Source organism: Bos taurus, chromosome 19 (assembly GCF_002263795.3).
Source record: "Bos taurus isolate L1 Dominette 01449 registration number 42190680 breed Hereford chromosome 19, ARS-UCD2.0, whole genome shotgun sequence".
Classification (NCBI taxonomy): domain Eukaryota; kingdom Metazoa; phylum Chordata; class Mammalia; order Artiodactyla; family Bovidae; genus Bos; species Bos taurus.
In genome coordinates, this window is record NC_037346.1 from 10,615,402 (window position 1) to 10,634,530 (window position 19,129).

Genomic DNA, 19,129 nt, shown 5'->3' on the forward strand with positions numbered 1-19,129 from the left:
TGCAAAGAGTCGGACACGACTGAGCAACTGAACTGAACTGGGCATTCTCACTGAGAAGTATCAGCAATGAGGAAAAATTCTTACTGACCTTATTTGAAGAGGTGGGAGAAAAAGTAACTTTCTGTTAACCTATTGAAATAGGTCACTTATCCTAACAACTGGGAGAGGCTTTTTAGGAAGGAGAAGTTTCCTATTTAGTTATGTAAATAGGCATTACTTAAGTATGCTTCTTAAAATGTTTAAATGTGTAGATTGGTGAGGATTTGCCATCTAGTTTTTACTTAATTTTTTTTAATAAAGTATAAATCTTTCATATGCAGTACAATGTTGATAGAGAAGGTTAAAAATATATATACACAGCTTTCTTGGTAGAACGTGTTTAATGAGAAAAAGTAAAAGTACTACATAGATTGAGGAGAAGTATCAGGAAGTGCCCCCACTTTGCACCAAATCTTTGCTTTTTTCTGCAAATAAAACAGCTATGAGGCTAAAGGTCTCTGCTGGCTTTTGAAGACATTTCTTGATGCATTTATCTGGAGATCTGGGAAAGAATAAAACACATGTTTCTTGACTTACCATTTTCTCTCCTCTTTATTATCTCATAGTGTTTTCTTCTCTTACAGTTAGTTGTCTTCTACCTACCTCTTATGTGGAGGAATAAAAAAGAATCTCTTGGAATCATTTAGTTCAGTGTGTTTGTGGTTTGCATCCTTGTTTTAATTTTACTGTTTGACTAGCACTGTTTATTTTTACTTTCTCAGACATTGTAGGATTTAAGCTGTGACAGCTGAGACTCAAAATTGCTTTTGGTGAATGCTTGGTAGTAACTTAGAGGCCTAGAATTCTTTTAAAGAGTAGTTTAGAAGATAACTTGTTGCTTTTATGTATATGGTTCTGGGAGCTCTAGGATCTACTGAAATATTTTTTTAATTATTGGAAAGGTAACTCAATTAAACTTGAGCCTGAGGACTGGTCTACTCAGAAATACAAATGTATCCACCTCTTATGAAATTAGACAGCCTGGTTTGCCTAAGGCATCCCTTAACCCCCGACAAGGTCCCTTCATGGATTGTTGAGGACCACTTCTTTATCTTCCTCCATTAGTTCTGAAACTGAATGTCACTAAAAGTTAAAGTTAGGAAGAAATGAAAATTGGTAATTCATAAAGTTGTAACCAAACTCACTTATAAGTTACATATCTCACAGCTTGTATACTTGCCTTGCACTACAGCATATACTTGAGCTTGTACAACTAGTTAATCTTCCACTTTATTACCATGTTTGTGTTAATAGTTAGACAATTGCTTGGTTACCTACCCTGATATTCAGTGACCAAGTTACTGTAACTATACTTTATCATTGTACCTACAGTCATTGAGGTGTAAGAGGGAAGTGAAATTACAATGTAGTCTCTTAATCTTACGTTGTATTCTTTTGAAATCCTGGACTGGTTATAGTTTAGCACTATTAGCAGAAGAGTTTGACAGAATAATTTATGTAAAAGACAGTTACCTTTAGGGCTTGCCAGGTGGCTCAGCAGTAAAGAATCCACCTGCCAGTGAAAGAGACATGGGTTCAATCCCTGGGTCAGGAAGATCCCCTGGAGTAGGAAATGGCAACCCACTGCAGTATCTTGCCTGGAAAATTCCGTGGACAGAGGAGGAGCCTGGAGGGCTACAGTCCGTGGGGTTGCACAGAGTTGGACAGGACTGAGTGACTGAGCATGCATCACAGTTACCTTGGCTCAGCTGGTCCAGAAGAGAGTAGTGACAGTGAGTTTTCTTTTCCCATGCTTAAAAAAATTTTTTTTTTCATCTTCCTGCTTTAAAATTTTTGTTTGTATTTTGTTCCATGTGAACTTGTTACCTATTGGAGGAAAAAAATAAAACCCTCCGGCTGGTCAAGGCTAAGAAAGCCTTCAGGTAGCCTTTGAGTGGTGGTCTATTATACTACATTTAGTCACCTAGAGAAATGACCCAGTCTGGTAGAAATCTCCCTCTCCTCTTGTTCTCAGTTATATATTTAACTAGTTTTTAAAGATGTGTCATCTTTAGATCTTGTATATTTGCTTAGCAAATTAATAGCTTCTGCATACACAAAGCAAATCTGATTCCATTATTTTCCTTGTTAAAATCCTGAAGTAGTTTCCTTAGGATCAATTCCTGATTCTTACTGGGGTACATCTATCTTACCAGTCTAGCCCATACTTGTGTTTGTCATCTTAATTCTCCAAAAACCTTTCATACATAATCTCTATTCCCAGTGTTACAAGAGCACTTAGAATTCCCTTAGCAGACCACACTTTTTTTTTTTTAGTTAGTTATTTAGCTGTTTTGGGTCTTCGTAGCAGCTCATGGGCTTAGTTGCCCCACAGCATGTGAGATCTTAGTTCTCCAACCAGGGATCTAACCAGCATCCCCTGCATTGAAAGCAGATTCTTAACCAGTGGACCACCAGCAAAGCCGCAGCAGACCACACTTTCATATCTCTAGGCCTTAATATGTGCTCATCCTTCTGTGGTGTGTTCTCTAGTCTACTTCTGTTGAACACATTCACTCCCTTGCCTGTAGGCTTCCTTTGACTGGATCTCTCTTACGTATCTTTGTTTTGGCACTTTTTGCCAAGTATTGTAACTTACTTGTCTGCTCTGGCTGATCCAAGTTACTTTAGACCAAGAACCCTGTGAAATTTTTAACTCTCTCATTTTATGCTATAATTTATCAATAATTTTCAGTTTCCTGAAGTCCAGTACATATGATCAAGTAACTACTAAATCCTAAAGGGGATTAGAGAGGACGATCTAATAGTTCAGAAATCCCAAGCCATGAAACACTGATTACCTCAGGTTCCTTGACCCATAAAGGCTACCTCTCAGATGTAGCTCTTACCTTTATATCTGTCTGTTCTTCCTCTTAGTTGTCACCAGATGGTTATACCTCTCAAGTTACAACTGCAGGATTATAACAAAACAATTGAAAACCATACTTGTTGGAAGAGAGAAGGTCCATTATATTAATTGCCTCATTTGAATCCGTGTAATGGAGTTGTCAATGTTGACCTTGAAGTAGTAATGGTTAAATGAGGATTTGTAATGATGACCACACATGAATATCAAGTCTTTCTAATTCACTTGGTAGCATGATTTATTAATATTTTTTGTTTTTTTTCTTCCCTCAGCTCCAGAACCTGGGTATAAACCCAGCAAATATTGGCTTCAGTACCTTGACTATGGAGTCAGACAAATTCATCTGCATTAGAGAGAAAGTAGGAGAGCAGGCCCAGGTGGTAATTATTGATATGAATGACCCAAGTAATCCAATTCGAAGACCAATTTCAGCAGACAGCGCCATCATGAATCCAGCCAGCAAAGTAATTGCACTAAAAGGTATAAACAGATTGTGTTTTTTTCTTAAAACTTTTCCTATAGGAATTTATTCAAATACAGTAATTAGAATCTTTTTTTTTAGTATATTAAGTTTGGTTAAACAGATCTGCAAAGTGAAAGCTGTTACTGTGATTTTTTAAACTATTTTCATGACTTTTACTTGGCATAATTCTGTGAGCTGTCTTACTTTCTACACATACTTGGAAAATTTTAAGATTTAGATTAAATGAATTTAAGCTTTATATCTATGGTGTGGTAATATTATATTAAAAACATAACCCCATTTACAGAAGACACAAGAAATTAGTGATTTGTTTTCTGGAGTAAAATATACTTTACTAGTATTAGCAACTATACATTGCAGAATTTTGTTATGGTGATAAACTTGCTCTTCATTCTGTGTCTTTTTTATATGTCAGGTTTGTGTTACATTTAACAAATTCTAAAACTGGCTTGAACTTAGACTGATTTTTAAAAGTGTGTGTGTATATATAGGTAGGTATTAACTTTTTGGAATCAATGGTGTTAGTTTATTCAGACTGACTTTTTAATTGTCATAGTAGGGAACTAACTCTGCAACCTGGCAGTCCAAACAGAGTTCAGAGGCCCTCATACTTTCTGGGAGTCTTACGTTAATTTTTTTCCTTTGAACTTTAGACTGAAAGTAGAATTGACTATTTAAAACAGACTCTTACGAGGGCTAGGTAACTATCTCAACTTGAAAGAGACATTTAGTTGGCTGTTTTTTGGTTTGTTGCTTTTCTTCTTGATAGTAGGAGGAAGTGTTCAGATTCTTGGTAATTTCTTGGTAAATTTGTGGGTGACTTGTTCCAGGTGCTGAAGTATTTAAATAGACTTGTTTTTTCCACATGATTTATATTTTGTGTTTAGTAGTGACACTGTTTGGAAATTAAATTGATTGGGCTAGGGGTGGACTGAAAACATACTCAAAGAAGTCATTGTTACATCTCTGCAAGATAGAAGTTGATCTCATCTCTGGGAAAGATGGTCCAGATTTTACCTGGGATACTTGTTCTGTGGCAGGGGTCTGTTATTTGCAGTACATATTTAAGGTAGTAAGTTCCCTTCAGCCTCCTTAAAGAATTTAAATTCAATTGCTTAACAGCTCTCATTCCTCTTTTATAAGGCCATCGTTTTAATTTTCTCATAATTCTTTTCTATTTTTAATGTTGTTGTTATTTTATCACATTTCTTAATGCTTTCTTATGTGTGCAGATGGTGAGTTTTCTTAAATTAGATTGTATTAGTTATTGTCCTGTTTTATAAAAAGAATAAATTGAAAGAGTTTTCAGAGCCCCATACAGTAATACCATTATAGATCTGTGCCTTTGTGTCTACACTACATAGTTAAGCTGTCAACCCTTGCCCTCCTCCCCAAAACACCCCATGTACATATGCTCCAACCTCTTTCACATAAAGAATAAAACATGTAATTAACTAGGGGTTGGGGAAGAAACAAAGGAAATTTAAATTATTCCCAAATATGGCTTCCTTCTGAATCCAGTTTCAAATCCCTTAGTTTCTTTTTATAAACAGGACCATAACTCTCACAATTGTTCAAGTCTGGTTGTGGTTTACATATTGTGTGGGATGGGGATAACATTCTTCATTTTATGGAAGAAGTTTTTACCCATGTAGTAATTAAGGAGGGTTGTGGTACAAAGCTGTATGTTTTGTGTCCCGTCCCATCCCTCTCTCCACCCCCACTCCCTTACTACCTTATAATTTTTGTTCTTCAGGAGCCAAATTCTCTGAGGCTCAGGAATGGAGTTTTCCTTAGTCTCTAAGGACTAATACGAATTAGGCAGCCTAATGTTAGCTGTGGGCTTTGATCTCTATTAACTTAACCCAAATCACTTTTTGGATTGTGATGGGTCTCAAATTTTCAGTATAAACCTTTGCATCTGACTCAGTGAACTCTTAACATTCACAGCAGATTTCATCTTCTTTTACTAAATGTTTGCTGTTTTAACTGGTTGAAGCTTGAATTTTGTTCTTACCTTTAATATATTAACATCTGAAACCTTCCTCCTTTGTCTTCCTCTCCTTTTCTGTAGCACCTCTACCTTCCCTTTGTATCTTAAACCAATACAGTGTAGCATGCACCTCTCTCATGTGTTAGTGGTACAGGTAGAGTTGAAGTAGATCCTCTTCCAAAGAAGTTTCCACAAGATATATTTGAATGGGGGATGGCTGCCTTTTAAAAAGTAGACGTTTTCCCCATGTGCTTGAATCAGATTTGTTTTTTTCTGTGTACCAACCATTTTTTTTCTGTGTACCAACCATTAAGTTTATGGGTAAGCATTCTTAATTAAGTATGAAGGTTACAACTTGTTTTTCATCATTAAGGGAGCTGTTCATTTTTAGTTGGGATTTAAAACTCTTTGGAAGTAATACTATCTGTTTCAAGTGTATTTATTAGAGGTGATAGTTTTTGCTTCACGTTTAGGTGTAGATTGCTCAGTCCCAGCTCCTCAGTGGTTGCAGCTCTGTCACTGTGACTACTGTAGATGTTATTAGTCTCACGCTAGGACCATTTTGTTTGGAAGTTACAGATTTTGATGCAGAGATAGTCTGATCTAGCTAGATACTAATTTATCTTGAGCTTTGCTTTCTTAGTGATTCATAATTCTTACTTTTGTTTTTAGCTGGGAAAACTCTCCAGATATTTAACATTGAAATGAAAAGTAAAATGAAGGCCCATACCATGACTGATGATGTCACCTTCTGGAAATGGATCTCTTTGAATACGGTTGCTCTTGTTACGGATAATGCAGTTTATCATTGGAGTATGGAAGGAGAGTCGCAGCCGGTGAAAATGTTTGATCGCCACTCTAGCCTCGCAGGGTGCCAGATTATCAATTATCGAACTGATGCAAAGCAAAAGTGGTTACTTCTGACTGGCATATCTGCACAGGTAACATTTTTCTAGTTTTGAATAAAGAAAAGGTCTAGAGAATTTATGTGCTTGAAATGTAGTTTATTTTGAAATTGGATCTTCTTTGCCCATCTGACTCCCCCCCCCTTTTTTTTTAAAAAGAAATAAAAGTTGCTGGTTTAATCCCTTATACTGTCATACAGGTTGGAGTACTCTTAGCAAGGTGTTTTGAGGTCCTCTCTGCGGGTTGAGGGAATGAGTTTGAGTGATTTGGAATTTATTGTGGATATTTACTGCAGAATGAGTACTCCTGCTGCTACTGCTAAGTCACTTCAGTCGTGTCCGACTCTGTGCGACCCCATAGACGGCAGCCCACCAGGCTCCCCCGTCCCTGGGATTCTCCAGGCAAGAACACTGGAGTGGGTTGCCATTTCCTTCTCCAATGTATGAAAGTGAAGTCGCTCAGTCTTGTCTGACTCTTAGCGACCTCATGGACTGCAGCCTACCAGGCTCCTCTGCCCATGGGATTTTCCAGGCAAGAGTACTGGAGTGGGGTGCCATTGCCTTCTCCGAGTACTCCTATATCTTTCTTTTTTTTAAAAAAAAGGATAGTGTAAAAAGATGGTTGTATGTGAGGCACATTTTAAACATTCATGTTAAGCTTTAATAGAATGTTTGCAACTAAATTTTAAATTAAGTATCAAATCTACATTGAGAGAAAAGGAATTGTAAATCCTTCTAAAGATGATAAAGTGTTTTAATTATTTCACTGATTATTGTATCTGAAAGTTACTGGTTCGTTGGGACCCTAAACTTTATTCTGCTTGATCTTTTGTAGCAAAATCGTGTGGTGGGAGCTATGCAGTTGTATTCTGTAGATAGGAAAGTGTCTCAGCCCATTGAGGGACACGCAGCTAGCTTCGCACAATTCAAGATGGAAGGCAATGCAGAAGAGTCAACGTTGTTTTGTTTTGCAGTACGGGGTCAAGCGGGAGGGAAGGTAAGTTTTGCCTCTGGAAATTGTTTTAATGAGAATTTGCCTTTTGTCTTTCTGTTACTAATTAATTTGTTATCTGATTCCAAAATAGTCTTCTCTTTTGTTAATTTGTTTTTAACATTCAGATTGGTGGTGATTTAATTTCTTTAAATTCTGTTTCTGGTGATACTTGTCTAAAGTGAATGTTTCTTAAGCAACTTGTTTGTGTCTGCTGTTTATAGACTTTATTTCATTGCCTTTACCAAAGGCTTTCCTGTGCATTAAGAATCACTAGGGTGGCTAAAATGTACATTTGTATGCCTTCCATCTAGAGAGTCTGATTCAGTAAGTGGAGCTCATAATGTGCATTTTAAATGCTGTAGATGACTAGGTAGAGTGGACCACAATTTCAGTACCGTTGCCTTAAATCAGAGCTTCTCAACACTGACTACGTTGAAATCACTTGGACAAGTTGAAGTGCTTTGCAGGGTTCTTAGTTGCAGACAACAGAAACAGGGGATGGTTGCTTAGAGCATAAAGTTTAATAATGAAGGTATAGTGGGTAGTTTGCATTAGCTAAGAAGGTTTAGAACCAAGCTGGGAGAATTAGGAGGAATAAGGGAGAGTGGGCAGCAGCCAGAAGCCCTGGCGCAGAGCTCTGAGGCCCTGCTGCTGCTGCGATTGCACTGCTGGATGCCCGCTTGGCACGACTGCCCCTGGAAACGCAGTCTGACTGCTCTCCTCATCGCCATAGCAGGTTCTCTGAAGTCTTAATATATTTTCCATGCTAAGTAGTTTTAAAAAATCAAGATCGAGATTGCTTAAAATACAGTAATCAGTAACCTGTAATCTGGGCGGGAACATATGTACAGAGGTAGCGTTCTCCCTAAAAGTTTAGAGTAATAATCCCTGAACCAAGGAATGTTCCTACCAGCCTCTCAGTAGGCTAATGATAAAAAATACAATTTAGATATTTAGATCTGAATTGATGAATTTTAAACAAAAAACCCATATACATTAGAAATTAGATGCACTAATTAAGACATAAGGCTGTGACATTTTTTGAAAAGTCCTCCTTAGAAAAAACCTTGTGTATAATTTTTGTAGTATCAGAAAACCAGTTTATAGGTTCTTGAGCTTACTTGATATATTGTGCTATATATTTTATAGTCGGCCATGGTTTTTTTAAGGGAAGGCAATTTTTTCAGTATGGCTAGTCATTCTAATTAAGGATGAGACCCTGTAACTTTCATATGGTTATATATCTTGGAAACCGAGTTATTTTTTAAGTCCATTCCTCACATGACTAAGCAAAATATATAGTAGTCTTCCATTAACATTATTTGCTCTCTCTTGCCATTGCTTGCTGATGTACAGCATCAGACATTTTAAACCAGAATGTTCTCATCCAAATTTCTGAGGTGTCTGTGATTAAAGCGACTACTCATGTTGAGTCTATACTTAATCTCTATTTAGAGTAGGTGTGGGCAGAGAAGACTTTAATAACTTCAGTTAGATTTCTATTTGGAAAATTTAATTGTAATCGAAAGCCATGAGAATGCATTTTTGTGTGTATTGTTTTACCATTCTTTAAGGTAGATTGAGATGTGGTTGAGCTGTTCAACTGACTTTTTAAAATTTTTATCTTGAAGTAATACATATTATTTGTGGGAAACGATCCTGTGCTCTTTTCCTAGTTTACCTTAATGGTTACGTCTTACATAGCCATTTAGTACATTTGACAAACCAGAAATCAACATTGGTTCAATTATATAATTGTGTAATTTTGTCATGTATAGATTGAAGATACATACTATTCCATTACCACAAAGATTACCTTCTTGCTGCCCCTTTATAGTCACAACCACTTACTGCTAGCTTGCCATCTCTAACCCCTGTAAATCACTACTTTACTTTTCATTTCTGAAATTCTGTCTCTTCAAGAATGCTTTATAAGTTGAATCATATAGTATGCGATCTTATGAAGAGTAGCCATTTTTTATGTGTTTCCACTGGACATTGTGTCTGAAAGTTCATTTTATTACTGAGGAGTGTTCCATAGTATGGTTGTTACCATATAGTTTCAGTTCAGTTCAGTCGCTCAGTCATGTCCGACTCTTTGCGACCCCACGAACCACAGCACTCCAGGCCTAGTTCAGCTATTTAGGACATTTGGTTGTTTTCACAAATAAAGCTGCTATGGTCCTTTTTAGCAGTTGATCATAAGTTTTACTTTTCTTTTGAACAGTTACATATCATTGAAGTTGGCACACCACCAACAGGGAACCAACCATTTCCAAAGAAGGCAGTGGATGTTTTCTTTCCTCCAGAAGCACAAAATGACTTTCCTGTTGCAATGCAGGTATTTTAAGCAAAACAAAGGAACTTGAAATTTGTTTTCTAAACACGAGTAATTAAAAAAGTACTACTGACAGTATAATTTTAAGTGGTGCCTTTACTCAGAAATAGCGAAACTTTGTAAAGTAATACTTCTTTATGTAATACATAAATTGGGTTATCCCAGGTTCTTCAAAATTATGTTTTCTCTTTTATCTTATACAGTTTATTAATATTCTTGTGTTTTATGTAAGAGCTTGGGACATTGCATATTTGAATCTGCAGTAAAAATGAAGAAACCATAAATACTAGTTTTTAATTTTTCATAAAAGCCTCTTGTCAAAATCCTAGAATTTTACCATCTCTGAAATGGAATGGGACTAAACTTTCTGATTGTTCATTATTACTGAAGTACTTATTTTCTTTATACAGATCAGTGAAAAGCATGATGTAGTATTCTTGATTACGAAGTATGGTTACATCCACCTCTATGACCTTGAGACTGGTACCTGCATCTACATGAATAGAATCAGTGGAGAAACGATCTTTGTCACTGCACCTCATGAAGCCACGGCTGGAATAATTGGAGTAAACAGAAAGGGACAGGTAAGGACACCTTGAAAATCAAATTAGGTGATAAAAGAAAATAACACTTACTACGGTTAGCCTTTTGCCAAAAAGTAAATGGTAATTTTGGATGTCAGAAAATAATGTATATCTAAAAATACAGATGCATATATATATTATATACTACTATGTACTCTGCAATCTCTCTTTAACTGTATCTCAAAGAGAAGGAACTATTTGGCATATAGTATAGCCACCTAAGGATTGTGTTTGTGTCTCTGTTATCAAGAGAAGTGGCTCTTCATGCAAAGAAATTGATAGGGTGACATCTGACAGATTGTATACTTGGCTGCACCCCAGGGCTTGTGGGATCTTAGTTGCTTAACCAGAGATTGAACCCAGGCCCCAGTAGTGGTGAGTCCTAGGGCTGGACCACCAGGGGATTCTAAGACTGTATACTTTTTATAGAGTTTGCTTCCTGTAATCTGTAAGACTCATTATCAGCTACAAGGAAAAAAATTCTTCCTTTGTCTTTTTTCTCACCTCTTTAATTATTACTGAATGTTTAATGTGGGAAGGTGATATGTTACAGTAGCTCTGGTAGGTTCAGTGGGGTACTTGAAAAGTTACCCAGTTTGCTGTTCTGACTTGTCACATTTGACAAACCTCCTCACACCACCTAACCCAAGTGATCTTTTTTTCTGTATTTTAGTGTTTTAATGTAATTTAAAATATTATGCCTAGAAGTATCTTTTTCCCTAAAAAAAATGGTTAAATGTTATTGACCTTTCCTTTTGTTTGTTTTCCTCCAAATTATTGTTTTTCCTCAATGGTAAATGAAAGCAGATAGGTTTTTTTTTTTCTCCTTTATTCTATTAATTTTCAGAACATAGTATGTATGTGAAGAAAGAAATACTGTAGAGAAAGGGAGTCTCTCCCTACTCATCCATCCTTTCCATCGGTTCCACACCTGATTAGGTGCTTCTGCTTTAGGGAGCCCTCCCCATGGCACTTAACACAGTGAGTTACAGTTGCTTGTTTAACTACTTCATCACTGTTCTTCCTTAGGAAAGGGGCTTTTCTTTTTTAATTGTATTTCTGCACTAGTCAGTGTCTGGCACAAAAGCCACTTTAAAAATTCAGTAGCATTCATTTATTGAGTTGCATGTGCCTCTCGTGGAAAAATCAGGAATGAATGTGTCTTTTGGTGAACTAGATTACTGATAATTTATAATCATAAAGTTGTTAAGCCAGAGATAATTGTTTTAACTAAAATATCCTGAAAATTTTACCATTATATATTAATATTCATAACTTTGATTATTGATTGTTTCCCTTCCCTCTCTCCACAAGTTTTCTTTGCCAACTGCTTTGAATAAGATGAATGTTCACAATAACCTATAGGGCTCAGGGCTCTACTCTTTTGATCAGAGCTAACTATAGCTGGACCTGACCCAATGCCCTGAAGGAATGAGTATGGTTTCTGTTGGTTGCAAAATTAAAAGTGATCAAGATGACAGTCTGAACTTGGTAGAACTGAATACTTTAGAAGATACAGGAACCATCTTTTCCCCCTGTATGTCTTAAATACTGGTTTCTAGGACTCTGCTAATACAATCTAAAAATGGGATAAAGATGAAACTATGGATTTGGTATTTGGGGAAGGCTACAGAAAGTACAGTTGGAAGTGGGTTTGTTCATCTTCCTTATTTTTCCTAAGAAGTAGTATTAAAGATGAAAATGTAAATAACTATAAAGAAAGAATTCTTTCTTTTAAAAAAAGACCTCTTAACATGGGGTATTAGTGTCACATTGCAGATAGAGAATGACCTAAGCTTTGGAAGATGGAGGTCAGATCTGTAGAAAGGAAACACTTGGAGGTTAAAATTTCATTTTCCTCAAAGGGAATAATAGAACAGGCAAATATATATTACTTGTTTGGTTATTGAGTTCTCACTTACTTGGCAAATATTAAGCATTTACTTTGTGTTCAACACTGCCCTGGTGCGAAATATACAATTAAAGACAAAGATAAGTTCCTTTCTTTATGTGGAATAGTGACTGAGAAACACTGGTATGAGAAATAATGGTATGAGAACTGTCATTACGGGGAATAGAAGTAGTTTATAAGCTGGGGTGTGTACCCAGATCTGGTGTTGGGGAGAGGAATGGATGCATGATGAAGGACTCCTTTTCTCTTTGGCAATTGACAGAAATTCAGCTTTTAAGCAAATAGATCGGCATTCTGTGACAATGACTTACTTGGGGAACTGAGGGTAGGTAATTAATTGTTCTTTAAAAAGAGCAATTAGAAGTTGCTCTTTACTGGTGCCACATTTATTAAGCATCTACTGTATACCTTGCAATATATAAGGTGTGTGAGGATTTAGTGGTCCTTTCCCTCCTTGAGTATATAATTTGAACTCTGGGAATGTAAATGTAATTAAAATTACTGAAAAATCAGTGTTAAGAGGAATCTATCTTAAACTTCGTCCATGTGAGCCCATGCCATGTTAAGAATGGATGGTAGCAAAGCAATTAGAGTTTGGACTGTATGAGATCGGGAGTTACTTATATTACAAGACAGCTCTATTTTCAGTTCAGTTTAGTTCAGTCGCTCAGTCGTGTCCGACTCTTTGCGACCCCATGAATTGCAGCATGCCAGGCCTCCCTGTCCATCACCAACTCCCAGAGTCTACCCAAACTCATGTCCATCAAGTCGGTGATACCATCCAGCCATCTCATCCTCTGTCATCCCCTTTTCCTCCTGCCCGCAACCCCTCCCAGCATCAGGGTCTTTTCTAATGAGTCAACTCTTCGCATGAGGTGGCCAAAGTATTGGAGTTTCAGCTTCAGCATCAGTCCTTCCAATGAACACCCAGGACTGATCTCCTTTAGGATGGACTGGTTGGATCTCCTTGCAGTTCAAGGGACTCTCAAGAGTCTTCTCCAACACCACAGTTCAAAAACATCAATTCTTCGGCACTCAGCTTTCTTTATAGTCCAACTCTCACATCCATACATGACCACTGGAAAAACCATAGCCTTGACTAGATGGACCTTTGTTGAGAAGTAATGTCTCTGCTTTTGAATATGGTATCTAGGTTGGTCATAACTTTCCTTCCAAAGAGTAAGCATCTTTTAATTTCATGGCTGCAGTCACCATCTGCAGAGATTTTGGAGCCCCAAAAAATAAAGTCTTACACTGTTTCCACTATTTCCCCATCTCTTTCCAATGAAGTGATGGGACCAGATGCCATGATCTTCGTTTTCTGAATGTTGGGCTTTAAGCCAACTTTTTCACTCTCCTCTTTCACTTTCATCAAGAGGCTTTTGAGTTCCTCTTCACTTTCTGCCATAAGGGTGATGTCATCTGCATATCTGAGGTTATTGATATTTCTCCCGGCAATCTTAATTCTAGCTTGTGCTTCTTCCGGCCCAGCGTTTCTCATGATGTACTCTGCATATAAGTCAAATAAGCAGGTTGACAGTATACAGCCTTGATGTACTCCTTTTCCTATTTGGAACCAGTCTGTTGTTCCATGTCCAGTTCTAACTGTTGCTTCCTGACCTGCATATAGGTTTCTTGAGGAACCCCCATTTGGTTTAGCAGCACCCCTTAGTCTTCTGTTTTCTGCCCTCTTTTTTTTTTTTTTTTAAAGTGGCAGCAAGAAAGCAGCCATCACAGTTTTATATTTTGTCACTCAGTGGTCATCAGCATTAAACATATTTAGTATCTGATGCTCAAGTGAACGCATTGCAGCTGTTCATTAGATCTTAAATTGCAGGTTCTCTCAGTATGTGTGGAAGAAGAAAACATAATCCCTTATATCACCAATGTCCTACAAAATCCTGATTTGGCTCTGAGAATGGCTGTACGTAACAACTTAGCTGGTGCTGAAGAACTCTTTGCCCGGAAATTTAATGCTCTTTTTGCCCAGGGAAATTACTCAGAGGCAGCAAAGGTGGCCGCTAATGCACCAAAGGTACGTAGTTATGAAAATGAAAATTGCCATGTTTGGATTGATGCCAGCGTGGTCTGTTTCTAATACTGTTAGGAGTGGAACCAGCTTCCCACAGAGAAATGAGTATTTTTTTAGGATATGTTTTCCAGTAGAATGAGTTTCTTCTAGATTTAGTTAGTTAACTTTTCTATGCTCTAGATTTGGTTAACTTTTTAAAACTCAGATTGTTAGAATGATGTGTAGATCTAACAGGCTCTGATTTACATAGATGTAATAATGTTTACTTAGTTGGATCTTATGATAGCTACTGATTTTATGTCTTAAAGATGAAACAGATCTTGTTCAATTCATGGTACGAAGAGTTGTCTGAACTTGACCTGAATTTATCCTCATCATTTTTGTATTATGTTGGACTGAATTAATACCTTACTCCCTGACCGGTAATGAAATTTTTACTTAACCTAATATGAACCTGGAATAATACATTAGCATTATGATTAGGTTGGTATGTTTCTGATTCAGAATAATCTCATAACATTGAATCAGAAGTTTGACAGACATTGCCTGAATCTTTACCATTCAACATGTTGAAAAGTTGAGATTTGGTTTCAGTAGATGGAATTATGCCTTTAAAATTGACTTAACAGATCCATGAAGTTATTAGTGTGATATTGAATCATCTTTAAAAGGAGTCCTTAACATTTCTGTTTCTTAAAGGGAATTCTTCGTACCCCAGACACCATCCGTCGGTTCCAGAGTGTTCCAGCTCAGCCAGGTCAAACTTCACCCCTACTTCAGTACTTTGGAATCCTTTTGGACCAGGGCCAGCTAAACAAATATGAATCCTTAGAACTGTGTAGGCCTGTACTTCAGCAGGGGCGGAAACAGCTTTTGGAGAAATGGTTAAAAGAAGATAAGGTATATTAACTTAACGTTAACATATTTTCACTTTGATTAAATACCACGTTAGCAAGTTAAAAACACAGGCTGTACTAGAACATCTCCATCCGTGATTCATTGTTTGTAGGAATGGTGAAAGAATAGACACTGCATGAGATGCATAGGCGTGTTTTCTTCTGAAAATGGGTTATTATTGTGGCATGTTGAGGTATCTTTATTTTAAAAGGGAATCCAGGATTACTTGCTTGGTGGTTAAGCTTAGTGTGAGACACTTTGCATGCTTTGCGTATTTGTCAACATGTATAAACTCATGGGGACCTAAGAATGTATTCCTGTCTCCCACATCCCACACTTGGGATGCCCAGTATTTTCAGCCATACAACATTGTATCTTTTCTTCTAGAACTTCCCAAATATCAAAATGGTGGAGCCGGTTAGGTGTGTAAGGGAAATATGTTATATACAACGTGGAATTGGTTAACAGGACATCAGGACTGATTAGCAGTGATGCAGATCCCCAGAGTCACTTCACAGAGAATGTTAGCTGGCATTACATGAAAAAATATTAACTTATTAGTTTCTTGAAGTTATTTAAATATGAATATTTGAAAACTGTTGTTAACCAGCTTTCTTTACTGTGGGATTTCTCTATCCATTTTATGTTCACTCAGTAGTTAACGAGTTTCTTTTCACATAGAGCATCTAATAGTATTATGTTTTCTAGTGTATATTATGAAAAATGTCACCTATTTGTAAGACAACTAATGAGTTTAAACAACCCATTAGTGATATTATTGCTTTCATACCACTATAGAAAGCCTTTCTCCACAAAGTGGCAATGTTGAATTGTCATGTCTTACGTCAGTGTCAAGAACTGAGGTGGTCCTATTTTATAGCACTCTGGGTTGTGAATAAGTTTTAATGTTAGACCTTTCAGCTTTAGTGTATGTTGGTAGTATTTCTGCATTACCAATGCTAAATCCTTGTTTCTTGACCCAGCTTCTGGCAGTCTTAGAGGATACTGGAGGATAGAACTTCAGAGTTGGGGTGCTTGGACAGGAGTCTGCTGAAGAATAGTTACTAGCCACATAGTACTTGAGGTCCGTCCTAATTGTTTAAGATAAGGGAGGATGAGAACAGCCAAGGTAACTGAGTTGACCAATATAACAATGTAAGAGCTTTTTGGGTATCATTACCTATTTTGGTGAATGGTCATGTAGGATTCATTTGTGGTGAAAAGGACACTGGTCAGCTCTACATTAGTGTATTCAGTCGAGAGGGTATAGACTCTGATAGAACGTCTCATTATTGAATATCAGTGATAAGCGCTATTCTTTTGACATACTTATAAAATAGAAAGTCAACTCTAGTGTGTAAAGCAAAGCTCCTTTAGAGAAGCGGTTTCCAGATTGAGCAGCTTAGGCAGATTGAACGGCACAGAGGAGTGTGTCTCCATGTATACCACCTTAAAATTCTAACATATTTATCTGCTTGACTTTGTGAAATTAGTGTCCTGCTTTACAACTTTTAAACCCCAAAGTCAAGAAGATAATGAAGCTTAGGTCCTACAGATCATTCCCTAATTTTAAAGTGGTCTTTATGGTAACCTCAGCTGGCTTTTTGAATCAGATTTTCATTTGATAGCATTACATTAGGAGCTGGATTATTCTTGTAAAATTGAGACCATCTGGGACTGATACCTGAATATTCTTAATAGTGAGAAGTGCAAGATTCTGCTTCTTAAATATTTATATGCCTAACAAGATAGTTGGTAGAATCTGTACATGTGAAGTCTTGGTGGGTTTTTATCCTTAAGTAGAATGTGTGGAGAATTCTACTGAGACTTTGCTCTGAATACAAAATCAGTAGTCTTTATAACCATAACTCCTGCGTATTTATAATACATTTTGGGACAACTGGGTAACTAAATGCCTGTCATATTAGTTATTATTTATAATGGAAGTAGTAACAACTGCCTATTTATAAAATAGCTCATGGATTACTAAATAGCCTCTTTTCCCTTTGGACAGCTGGAATGTTCTGAAGAACTGGGAGACCTTGTGAAATCTGTGGACCCTACATTGGCGCTTAGTGTGTACTTAAGGGCTAACGTTCCAAATAAAGTCATTCAGTGCTTTGCAGAAACAGGTCAAGTCCAGAAGATTGTTTTATATGCTAAAAAAGTGAGTTCAATGAAACAAATTCTGAACATAAATTCATTAAAACATTAAGAGAGAAATTATCCTATAGTCACTCTCAGTTTTAATAGTAAATTTCCTTAAATTTTTATGATTACTTGGGAAAGTATAAAGCACTAGTATGGTTCTCATTTACAGAATCACTTTTCAAAAATGGAGACAGTTACTCTTGCATGGCATTTAGAACTTAAACTGCTAGGGCATGTTTAACCTATTAGAACAAATTTTTTCATGTTCAATGAGACTGAATAAGCTGATTATAAAAATTTATAGCCGTTTGTTCAAATATATTATCACCAAGATCAAGTTGTCTTATATAAACCAAGATCAAATTGAGCATCTGTTAACACTGAATTTGTACTTTCACCAGTAGTTCTGTAGTAAGAAGATTCTATTGTAGAAGCAGTATTTATTTCCCACGGGGGTGGGGGGGGCACCCATTGCTTTTGGTTTGTTTTTGTTCTGTGATTTCTTCTGTCTTTTAAAATCCATTATTGGAGTATAGTTACGAAAAAGCCTTTAAGTAATATAAAAATGGAACTCTGCAGCAGGGCTTACATTTTTGTCTGTTTTTAGGTTGGATATACTCCAGACTGGATCTTTCTGCTGAGAAATGTTATGCGTATCAGTCCAGATCAGGGGCAGCAGTTTGCTCAAATGTTAGTTCAGGATGAAGAACCTCTTGCTGATATCACCCAGGTAAACAATTTAAAATGTATTTTGTAGAAGTTAATTTATGTAGAGAATCGGGGTGGGGGGAGCGGATCTGAGTTTAAACAACCTGGAGAACAGGTTAACTTTTTTATTTGTAGAACTTAGAGCTGTGTTTATTTATTTACATGGATAAATTTCAACTGTGTTACCTAAGAAAAGCAAGTTGTAGAAGAATGGACAGTAAGATACCATCTATATATATAGCTTTAAAACATGCAAAACAAATCCTACCTCATTTAGTGATATATGTATTAAAAATACAAAAAATATAGGTATAAGAAAACACAAAGGCTAGTCTCTGCCACTTGGTGAAGGGAGAGAGAAAATGCATATATGAAGTGGGAATCAAGGACTCTTTCGTTTTTATGCTTTTGTGTATTTTAAACAGTTCATCAGGGACTTCCTGGTGGTCCAGTGGTTAGGAGTCATGCTTCTACTGCACGGGGTACAGATTCAGTCCCTGGTCAGGGAACTAAAGTCTGGCATGTCCTGTGGTGTGGCATGCATGTGTATATCAATCAGTCAATCAAAATTTTAAATCTTGCAGTTTATATTCTACTATATAGTATCTTGAAATATTTTATGGGTGTGTTTACTAGAACTAAAGTAACTGTGGAAGATAAAACTTCCTGTTAAATTATGAGGTTATGTTATCTAAATAATATTCTTTAAATCTGGAATTTGATCTGGTAGTGTTTTATGTATGAAGAAAGAGATAATGTTTAATTTCCTTTCACTTACCTGTATTGTCAACTGTATCATAAAGTAGTTTTTAAGTATCTTAAAAACAATTTCCCTTACATCTTTTTTTGCAGATTGTCGATGTGTTTATGGAATACAATCTAATTCAGCAGTGTACTGCATTCTTGCTTGATGCCCTGAAGAATAATCGCCCATCTGAAGGTCCTTTACAGACGAGGTTGCTTGAGATGAACCTTATGCATGCACCTCAGGTACGTGTTTTCATGCATTTTATAGCATGTTTCTGTCACTGTTTTTCTATAGCTGTTATTCACAGCTGCTTAGATTAAGTTATTTGAAGCTACTGAGGTTTTTCTATAGCTGTTATTCACAGCTGCTTAGATTAAGTTATTTGAAGCTACTGAGACGCCCATTCATCATTTTAGAAAATTTGGCTAAAATTCTCTTTGTACTTTCTCTCCTTTATCAGTCCAGTATTGGATCTTAA

General features: G+C 36.7%; 1 protein-coding gene across 3 annotated transcripts in view; it reads left to right on the top strand.

The window, feature by feature from the left end:
* The window catches only part of CLTC (clathrin heavy chain), a 69,934-nt gene that overhangs the window by 19,843 nt on the left and 30,962 nt on the right, over window positions 1-19,129 (top strand). For all 3 annotated transcript variants that reach the window (XM_024979563.2, XM_024979562.2, NM_174023.2), the window contains 10 exon segments: window positions 3,178-3,385; window positions 6,055-6,323; window positions 7,123-7,284; window positions 9,509-9,622; window positions 10,030-10,203; window positions 13,953-14,150; window positions 14,847-15,047; window positions 17,059-17,211; window positions 17,803-17,925; window positions 18,756-18,893. In XM_024979563.2, the coding sequence (XP_024835331.1) occupies window positions 3,178-3,385; window positions 6,055-6,323; window positions 7,123-7,284; window positions 9,509-9,622; window positions 10,030-10,203; window positions 13,953-14,150; window positions 14,847-15,047; window positions 17,059-17,211; window positions 17,803-17,925; window positions 18,756-18,893 (1,740 nt within the window).